Source organism: Nipponia nippon, unplaced genomic scaffold, assembly GCF_047370975.1.
Source record: "Nipponia nippon isolate SJK-2023a ecotype South Korea unplaced genomic scaffold, ASM4737097v1 scaffold_30, whole genome shotgun sequence".
Lineage (NCBI taxonomy): Eukaryota > Metazoa > Chordata > Aves > Pelecaniformes > Threskiornithidae > Nipponia > Nipponia nippon.
In genome coordinates, this window is record NW_028262348.1 from 1,181,106 (window position 1) to 1,191,931 (window position 10,826).

At 48.0% G+C, this 10,826-nt stretch overlaps 1 protein-coding gene across 1 annotated transcript in view; it reads right to left on the minus strand.

Annotated features, from left to right (window-relative positions):
* The window catches only part of BCR (BCR activator of RhoGEF and GTPase), a 100,172-nt gene extending 90,053 nt beyond the window's left edge, over positions 1-10,119 (minus strand). The window contains exon 1 of the mRNA XM_009463692.2: positions 8,165-10,119. Within this exon, the coding sequence (XP_009461967.1) occupies positions 8,165-9,677 (1,513 nt within the window). The 5' untranslated portion in view covers positions 9,678-10,119. The remainder of the gene's footprint in view (positions 1-8,164) is intronic.
* Between the last annotated feature and the right edge of the window lie 707 nt (positions 10,120-10,826).

Sequence of the window (10,826 nt, forward strand, 5' to 3'; positions counted from 1 at the left end):
TGCACTTTTACACACATCAAGGACAGGTCACAAACACAGAGGAGCTGCCGAGTCCAAACACATGAGTTGCTCACTATTAAGTAACTACTGCAAAAGCTGGCTTCTTAGATTTCAGATAATACTGTGTGATCCACGGCAGCCTGCTGCTACAGTTTTTCCTATCCTGTTGTCACAGCCCAATCTGCAAGTAATTTGGGGCTTTTGGATACTTCAGAATGAGACCTAACCTGTGCAGAAGCTCCAAAAGAGGACGGGGTTTTTTAATATATTATTTTTAAAAGAAGGAAGGTTGCAGTGGATTTATTCTCCCTAGAAAAGAATTCCTCCCTCCACAAAACAAACAAACAAACAAAACCCAGAAGCAACACGGATTGGTGAAATGACTGCAAATAACAAAATAACAGAAGATAACTAGGCAAAGAGCCTGCAATACCGTTCAGTGGTATAAACCAACCCACTGAACTTTACTAATTCACTCTTCCTACAGGGCAATCATTGTGGATTCTCACACACATGCTCCTCGTGTATTCATGTAGCCATGAGCAACTAACTCGGCTCCAGCTGCCCCGTCTGGGCAGAGCTTTCTATGAAAACAGAGATTCCAATTACATTTGCAATAATCTGATTACTACATCAGCCGTAACCTGGTTAAGAAAGGGTCTGAGAGATACCATTTTGGCAGCTGGTAAGAAGACAAAAGGGAGACATGCTTTTGTTATTTTAGTAACAGGAAGATTTGCAAACCACAACCAGATTTAGTGACAGAAATACACCACGCTGATCCCACGTGGGGCAGTTTTACTGTTTGAAAAACACACAGTACAAACCAAAACAAATTTAGAGAAGTTACGGATTTGTAAAACTGCCTCAGCAGTAAGAGAGACCAACATTCAAGGATTTACTTACAGTTCATGGTTACTTTCACATCATGTGTAATTTAAAGATATGATCAGGAAAGCAATCCACTTGGTTATCAGTGAGCTGGCCAAAACCTGCTTTGTAACTTAAGACACTCAAATTGTTGTTTTGGAAGTACTTCATTCACATGCAGTTCACCAAAACTAAACCGTGCCAGCGTTTCTGTTGTCATTTGCAGCCTACCCCTCTACCCGCACAGCAAAGTTGCCCTTCAACCTGTACCAGGACACCATTTCTTTTCCTATGTGTGCTAGCAAGAGATTACTGAAGTCAATGATATTTCACCAGGGAAAGAACAGGATCAGGCCCTTATTGTTTTTTCCATGCTTATCTGACTGGGCAGAACAAATCAAAGAGGAGACAGTCAAAAAAAACCTGCTGTCTTGGTTCCTCTGGGGGAAAGCAAGCTCCAGATAAGCTGTGCCTCCAATCAACAGTCTGATTTTCATGAACAGCAATACGCTTCCCTATGGTAATTGAAATGGAGCAATTCTCCCCCACCAGCTTGCCAAGTCTCACCTCATTAACCTTTATGGACTGACCTCCAAAATTCCTTGAAGCTGAAATACAGGTCCCCTTTGCCTCTGCACGGTAACTGTTTATCCCTAAGAGGCTGGGGAGAGAGGGAGGGCGTTAGAGAGAGAACTGCTAAATGTGCTAGAACTGGAAGATAGAGACCTGTTTCCAGGCTATTACTGGGGCCCAGCCCTTCACAGGTTTCTGTCTCCTTTGCTGGTCCATCTTTCAGATAGCCTGCAAAGCCAAACTTGGATTACAAATCACCATCCCCTTCCCCAACACTTCTTGTAAGAGTCAGTATCATTAGCTATAGTGTGCTGCCCAGTATTCAAATAAGTATTTCCTAACCCACACTGGAAGGTTTAGCAAATTTGCTAATTAAACCTTATTTTCCCCCCCTCCCAAGTCTGTTACTCAGGATGTCTACTCACCATTCCACCCAACTCATTTTACTGCCTTTGCTCACACCTCAGTGAAAGGCAAGATGTCAGCGAAGGAGTGACTGAACACAGTACTTATCATTTTATCCAAACCAGAGATATTAGATGAATGGAAGCCCTTAGGAAAGGTAGTACAGCAATTCATTCCATAAATTAGTAGACTCCTAGCTTGCTTTGTCTCAGCATTAGCTTCAGAGAGCATAAATAACTGCAAGAATCAAAAGTAAAATGTTCCAGTTTTGCACCTCTGGAAGTCTGTACGCAGGGTCATGTATACTTACACTAAACAGTGAAAATCTTTAAGGTTACAACCACACACTGGTGCAACTGCTTTGCTAGAGATGCAAAAACAGAGGAGACCAAAGCACCTCATTCCCCAGTGTATTTCACTGCTTTAAAGTCCATCACCTACATGCACAAGTAAATCACTTCATAAGCCATGGTCAGTGCTTATACCCATCTAAAGGCATCTTCTCCCCATGTTCGCCTATTCCTCCACACAGCAATTAGTTCACTCCACCAGCCCAGTCCCTTCATCAGTTCCAAACCCTAGCCAATTCTACCATGCTCATCCCCATCCTCAGCTCTTTGCTTCCTTGCTCCCCTTTGGTTCTGCAAGGGAAGAACTGCTGAAAAGCTTTCTAATCCAGAAAACAAAGCCAGTGCAAAAATGTACCGAGATACCGAGTTTTTCTACTCCTTCTTTCTCTTTTTTTCCTTCAGCCACCTAGAAAGAAGCCTGCATCTCAGAGGAGGTAGCACACTGGGGCAGACAGCAAGCCCATGGACGCTCCCAACTCACCCTGCCACTTCTCAGGGCAGGACCAAAATTTTGTATAAAACAGCAACCTCTGCATTTTTCCACTGAAACCATTTGGACAGAGGCTTGCAACTGTGAAGCAGAATGGACGCACAGCTCATACGCATCTGTCAGTTCAACTGCTTTGGCCATAAACCAGTGCTTTTTCAGTACTTCGAACAGTCAGCAAGGACCATAGGAGCAGCTCACTAAGCCACAGACTTAATAGTGTGGTTCCACTTGCCTACACATTTCCTGCTCAAATGAAAGGCATTAGCATCGTCTTGTGTGGCATCCACTGCAATGCTTCAGGGCTCTAGCCCCTGGCTCTGCGAAATCACCATGCTGAAATCGCCCAGGTCCAACTGTTTTGGCATGCAGAACAGCATTCTAGTCTGTGGTCATCACAGTACGGATGCGGCACGGATATCCGTATGGCTCTGTTGCAGCTTGGTCCTAGCCTCGAGTTCCTACAACACTCCCAAACTTCAAGCGTGCACTGGTCTTATATTTCACCTGCCCAGCCACGGGTCACTGCCTGCCTGGTAGGCCCTCGTGCAGCGATGGCAGCTGCACAAAGCGGGCTCACCTCTGCTGCCAGACAGAACGCTTTTAAGCTGTTGGTAATTACGCAGGGATGACAAGCAGCTTTCTACCTAAGCCATTACTTGCAGAACTCACAGCCCTCTGTCTGCTTACTCCATAGGAAGGCCAGTCCCACTTCGATATCTCTGTCGTGGACTGCAAAAATGGGCTTCACACAGACAGATCGGGTGACACCAGCACACTCCAGGGCTTCCCAGTATCAGGCAACTACTATCTCGGTTGGTTTACATTCTCATTTCAAAGGCAGGTGCTTTGTGATTGCAGAAGAACCTGAACATTGGGGTGGGAGAAACTCCATGATCTAGGGTGTACCTAAGAAAAGCAAAAATACACTCCATCTGCACGCCGTTACTTATGGTAGGCCTGAGGTAAAGGTTAGCGACTGTTTGTGGAAGAAGGAACAAAACAAACAAACAAATAGGACTGCAGAGTCCACAATAGTCATTGGGGACATAAAGCAGAAGCTCCACAGATTCCACTAAACTCAGCTGGAGGGAAAAAGAAATCTGGCAGAGAAAGAGGGAGCTCTTCACTCCCCCAGACTAAGAAGAGGGGAGTGGTAGCACAAGCGGCTTGATAATCCCAAAAGCCACTAAATCGCTGGAAAGCAAGGGGGGGGACACACACACATTTAAACAGCATCTTGTCATCACTGCTCCTAGGAAATCCACTGATCATCACAGCAAAAGATTAAAACGTGTTTACAAAGTACTAGCAAAATGAACTACACAAGTGTCAGAGAAAATTCAAACCTCATTCCCGACCCAATGTAAGTCACAGACTGACAGCAGGACCTGTGGCCAGCAGCCCTTAAAATTAACAAGCGAGCTGCCCATTATGAAAGTTCCTACATTTCAGGTCCTCAGAAGGAAGAATCACTACGCAGTGGACTGAGGTCTGCCTCCGTTGCTCAAAGGAAAGTTGTGTTTCTAAACAGCAGCAACAGCACTGGCACGTTCCCTCGTGTGCCGTCTTTGTACTGCTAAAACACTGCAAAGCACTTTTCAAACTACGCCTTATAAAATCCACAGAATACAATAGTGGGTGGAAGAAATGCAGAATTAAGAAACTTGTCCAAGATCTCAGAACACGCAAGTAACTCAGGAACAGACCCTTGCAGAAACTGGTACGGAACAATGTCCTTCTATGACGACATACTGCATGCTTTCTTGGGGCTTTAAAATTAAGTAGTGCCAAGGATTACCTTAAAAGCAGGAAATTCAGACACTTGCCTATCTGGTCAGTCACTTAAGGCATACAAAAACTGAAGAGTCTACAGCTCTAAGTAAGTATGCGCTTTAAAATGGCATTCTGCTCAGTTGAGATAACAGGAGTTTTGAGTCTTGCAGTTCACATGCATAAATTCCAGCACTCCTTCCTCTGTCTACATCAAACTCACTAAAAATACAGAGAACACTCCATGCTCTTCAGAAAGCGACATTCAGCACTCCCACACTTAGTAGAGGCTAGCTAAAATAAGTAAAGCTTTACTCCCGATGGAATTAAATTACACATGTCCCCAAACTGACCTTACATTGAGCACTATGGCTGTCGGTAGCTTTCTGTGGAGAGAGCGTGGCAGAACTCTCTGGAGAGCACTATCAAGTCCTCTCAAGTGAACAGAAGTGACTACTGGGGCACCTTTAAGGAAGCAGCTTTCCAGGTAAGTATTAGCTATGTGGACTCCAGATAGAGCTTCCATGTTGTTACGCAGATTGATAAAATCATTTCACACCCAGAGCTATGGGAGAGCATGCACGGATTTTATGAAGCAGGCTATAAAGCCAAGCAACAGCTCCCGTGTGCTCCCCAATTAACAAACTGTTATAGTTAAAAAACTGACCCAGCTGAGGCCCCGTCACCGCACAGTGGCACTATGCAGCTCTCCCCTTGATTATAAGCAGAAATGCACAACGGGTGGCTTCTCTTGGGTCTGTCTCTGCAACTAATGTTTAACAGTAGACAGAATTTAAAAAATCTTGTTCTTCCTCCACAGTCATAGTAAAAATATTCAAGCTTAATGGAGAGTTAAGACGCGATTTTTTTCTATTCCCACTACAAGAAAATAGCGATACATAATTCATCCTAACGTAAATATCTTTGCCTGGGCTCCATTAAGTACATTTAATAGAAAGTACAGTTATTACCAAATCTCAACCCTGAAGTTCTCATTCGGCTCCCTGGAAAAAACTGAAAGCCTACTACCTTGGTCTGATTTAAGGTTTTTGATAACCCACCTGCAGGAACCCAAATTCAAATTTTGGCTTGGATCCCATTCACTTGAGAGTTAGGTGACCTCCTTCTAGTCCTTTTTTGTAATACAAAAGCAGGAAATTATCACTCGACTGTGAACTCAAGAAAGAATTTGGACAAAACAGCACATGTCCGCTGGCCAAGCTCACGATGCACTGGGATGGCAGATCCAGACAGAAGGTTCACAGTGCACCTGTCCATACCACATTCAGCATTATTATAGCCAGAGTCATGAAAAGCAAAGCCAGCAACCGTACAAAAATCTGAATGCACAAAGAAGCCAAATACTATTGAACAAATCCCACTTGATGCTAATTAACATTAAGGCTGGCCAGAACCTGCTGGGATTCAAACTTGCACTCTCTGTTCAAGCAAAACTTCAGGGAAGCCTGGCAGACCAGTGACCGAGCGACAGGTGCAGGAAAAGCTGGCTGGATCTGCGAACTGCTTTCGTACCACGTGTGATAGAGAACAGTCTGCATCAGAGCACGATAGTTGGGAATGGTAGCCAGCCAGCTAATTACACAGTGATCCCTCGTGCCTTTTGTTTGTTTTATGAAAAAGAGGTTCTGCCAATTGGTTTCAGATCAAAACTCCTCCTAATCAGGAAAGAAAGAAAGAAAATTTATATAAAATGATGCTCAGTAGGAATTAATCAGGAACACAGTCCTCCTGAAGGCATAAGCCTTTTTGGTTAAGTAAAAAGTTGCCACCAGCTAATGTGCAAGACGGTAATGATTAGCCATCTGGTGAAGGTTCCTGCTAAGCTTGCCACGATACCCCCTATGCTGAGGAAAGCAGAAGGTGGATCAGTTACATGCTGTCCTTGCCTGCAATTGTGTGGTCATCCTTAGTAACGACACAAAGCTTTCCAGTGCAACCAGGAATTGTAACTGTTCTGACTTTTCAGTAGCCCCTTTTTTTTTTTAATCCCTGCAGCCCAGCTAAATTATTTAAAGTAACAATTATCTATTGCCTTTCTGAAAGCTGAATTTATCCTCCGGCTTTATCAACCTTTGTTATTTTTGCCTCTTTGTTTCCTTCTGCAAAAATTGCAACTGCCAGGAGGCTTCCCAGTCATCTAAAGAGCATCAGTAAACAGGAGCAGAGACAGATGGCTGCAGCTCAGTTTAAACCCGCACAAGACCCAGCCTCTCCCCTGCATTGCAAGTACTACCCGTACGATACAAACATATGCATAAAACCAAACAAGAATGCAGTAGTCCCAGATAGCAAACAAGTATGTATATACAATCTGATAAGGAAGAAGTCACGGTGAGGACAGGGTGTTGGGGTTTCATGCACAGCGAACACCCATTACAACCGTACAGCCTTCCAGTAACACAGCAACGGGATGTAAGGATGGCGGGGGGCAGGGAAGAGTTCTCCCTCCATTGTTGCTCCCAAAAGTATTGCTGGCAAAAAACAATCAGCATGGAAAGTAAAACCGGGCATCTCCTTCCAGCAAGGTTACTCTTCTGGGAACTAATACAGCAAATTCACACAACCTGAGAAAGTGACATCTCTGATAGGCCTCTCAATTCACCTACCACTTCAGGAATTCAGTCACACTGACAAGTAACATGTTAACCCCTTGTTAAAATGACAGATGCAAAGAGACAAAGAAAACCCACAAGATAACTCACAGATTTAGAACGATAGAAGTCTATCAAAACAATCATACTGGTTTGGGTTGGGTTTTTTTTCCATTCCTGGATTTGAGTGTTTTTCCTTTACTGCATGGAAGACTACTGGTGTTAGCACAAGATACTATTGACATTATGTGCCTTGCCTTGCTAAATAGATTCAGATGTCCACATACATTCAATAAATCTATCTGAATCAGTGTAGCTCACAGTTTGCCTCTTCCACCAACTGTACATCCACTGCGTTTCCACACACACCTGCATGCCTGAATGGCTTACATAAGAACGGGTTCAAACATTGCCCATTTTTCGCCAAAAATTTTGACTCTGCTGAAACTCAATTAACAGCTCTCCCTCAGGGCTTCCTGATATTCCAAGTTCTTCCTTCACTTAGCGACAGCAGAAAGCTTCAAGAACAGGGTTGCACAATCATCACCTCCAATCAGCTCTAATTGAAGGCTGACATAAGACAGAACGAGAAACTAGCACTCCAATTAATACAGACAGGAAAAAACAAGATGATGGGAGCAGCATCATTATTGGTAAAGCTCCAGCAAAACCCTCAGGTTGTAGCACGTCGGCACACTACCACCTCTGAGGGAGAGTTTAACTACTCCTCAGCGCAAGAATACGAGGGAGGGAACGATCTGGTGGTGAATACCGAACAGTTCCGGCCCCTGTTTACCTCGGTGTTCACGTTGAAACTTTAAGAACTGATTAACATGGGACTCCGTTGATCCTCTCAAGAGAAGCCTGAATCAACCCTTCTAGGAATTGAATCTGTATTCCTAAAATGCAGTCTGACGTAGTCCTCTGCAGGACCTTCCTCAACCAGGACAACTACAACAGAACCACAGACTTCTCACACTGAACAGCTGCCCCCTTAGAGCGATTCACCCAGGATCACCTAGAAAACCTCTCCCATTCATTTCCATGATGCTACTTCCTGCTCCATACGTTTAAAACAAAAAGCTGGTACACACCTGTGTCCCCATGGAAGCAGCTGTCCTGGTGACATCTCCCAGGCGGCAAATCTCCATCACTTGGCCAGATCTGTCCTGTTTTTCGCACGCCCACAATAGTAGCCTCAGACACAATGACCTGCTGCTGCCTGTGCCGTTTCTGAGACTGGGGGGTTGGTGGACTGCTGCTGTCAAAGGACTGCTGAGAGTTCTGGGAGGGAGAGCGGCTTTTATCCCGATACATGCGGTAAGTGGTGGGGCTGGGGGAGACGTGGCTGGACTGCCCTGAAGAGAAGTCTTCCTCGCTGGAAGTGAGGTTCTCATTAGAGCTACAATCAGGAGTATATCCTCCTCCAATATCTTCAAAACTTCTGGGGGAGTAAGATCTCCTGGGCCAAGTGAGATGTTTTTCCTGGTCCGTCGTGCCCTGATTTCGCAGAATAGGTCCTTTCCCTTCTCCTTCCCCCATCATTCCACCAACATAGATACTCTGATAGGGTTGAAAGTCCATGGGCTGCCAAGGTGAGCGGTTGCTGCCGTTGGCATTAATCAGGTTATCTTTGAGAAACCTGGGGTTCAGTTCAGCATCCTCATACTCTCCGTCATAGCCAAAGGTGCTCTCCGAGGACCTTCCCCTGTAAGCAGGCCTCTGGAACTCGCTGAAGCTGGGTACCATGTTAGAAGAGAAGGAGTACAAAGACTTTTTGCGTTCCATTTGCATGGCTTGGCTACCAAGGGAGCTTATTTTATCGGAAACATCTTTATCGTTGACCTTCACTAGACCCTTCTCATGATGATACTCCATGTTCACATAAAAGGGCTTTTCAACAACATCCTTGTTGTCTCCAGCAGAATGTGAATTAACCTTTTTAATCCTCTCAAAATTGGACCTTAGGGCTGCCACACTGGTGCTGTTCCCTCTCTCCTTAGAGACAGGTTCAAACGATCCCTCCTTCTCAGCAGATCCCACTAGCCTGCGACTGGAAGCCGATCTGTGTTTTGAAGGAGAGCCATCTGTATCACAGCGATTCTCCGTATCTTCTACAACCCTCTTCAGTTTCTCTTCACCATAGTACTTACACCTGTCCTGCTCTCCCTCTCCGTGATGGGGGCTGTCCAAAGGCGACAGGTCCGACCCATCACTCTGGGTAGACAGCTTCCGCAGAGAGGGTATCCTGGGTTTGAACTTTTCCTCCCCGTGGTGTGACTTGCTTTTTTCATATTCGTCTTGGTCAGCAGACTGATGATGCAGGTCTTGGATCTGCTGCTCTGCACCCCCTTCAGGCAACTGAGAAACACGTTTAAAACCCCATCTCTGTCTATCATAGCTTTTTTTCTCCTTCGCCAGAAGAGTCTGCAGGTAAATCATGCGGAACCTCTCCTTGTTGACCTCCATCTCCAGTCTCCGGATAGATGCTTTGCACATCTCCAGCTCCTGTTCAATGTCTCCCACAGATTTCAGCTCCATTTTAGGAGGCTCAGAGTCTGCAAACTGCGCTTTCCAAGCCTCCACAAACCCCACAGGGTCCACCATTTTGCATACAGGAGTAAGTGGAGAATACGGGAAGGAGGCTGGAGAGAGAGAGGTGGAGAGAATAAACCAACCGGATCTCACATGTAGAAGCAGAAACAGCTCCGGCAGGGTCAACTCAACGCGTCCCTTCCACGGTCCACGCAGGGAAACCGGGAGGCAAACGGCAATCCTCGGAGCAGTCCCTCCTCCCCGCCTCCTTCAGCCTCCGCCGGCCCCAGCCCCCCGTACGCTGGCTACTCTCCCCCCGGCATGACCGGTCCTTCGGAGCGAACACCGCCACTCCCGCCCCGGCGATCCCGAGCACTTCAAAGCGGGCGGACAAAGGCGCGGGCTCGGGGCGGGGGAGGGACGGTCAACACCGGCCCCCACCCACCTCCTGCCGCTGCCGCCCGGGGCACGGTCCCCGGTGCAGCCACGCTCGGCAGCCCTCCGCTCCCTCCGCCCTCGCCAGCCCCCGTGTTGTGCTTTCTCTTTCTCTCTCCTCCTTTCCCCCTGCCCCTTTCCCTGTCTCCTCCTCCCGGCTATTGTGCCGTCCGCCGGGCGCACACGCTCTCCGGAGCCCCCGCGCAGAGCAGCCAGGCGGCGGCGCGGCCCGCGGCGACCTCCGCCGCTACCCCTCGGTGCCCCGGCGCCCCGCGGCCCCGCCGCGGCCTCCCCGGCGCGGCGGCGGCTGCCCGCGGCTGCCCATGGCGCGGCGCGGCTCCGGCGGCCCGGCTGGCAGCGCTGCGGAAGGGGAGGAGAGGGAAGGGACGGCGCGGGCGGCGCGGGGGCCTCTTAAAGGGGCAGCGCGGGGCGGCGGCGGCCCTGGGCCCTGCACCCTGCGCCCTGTCCCGCGGCGCGCCCGGAGGCGGCTGCCGGACAGACGAAGGCGGGGTGCGCGCACCCGGGGCGCCCGCGTCCGCTCACGCTTGCGGCCGCGGGCCCGCGCATCGCCATACAGCCAGGACTGTACCTAAGCCTGGGCAGGAACGCATCGCCCAGCCCTCCCTGGGCGCACAGGGAGGCACCCGCTCTTGTCCACGCACCCGCGCCCTCATATATTACGGATAACCGCCGTCCCTGTACTCTCTGGCGCTCACAGCAACGCTCTCCCCCAGGCACTGATGCAGCTCCCCTCCAAAGGTCACGCTTTCCCCCGCTAAGGCAAGG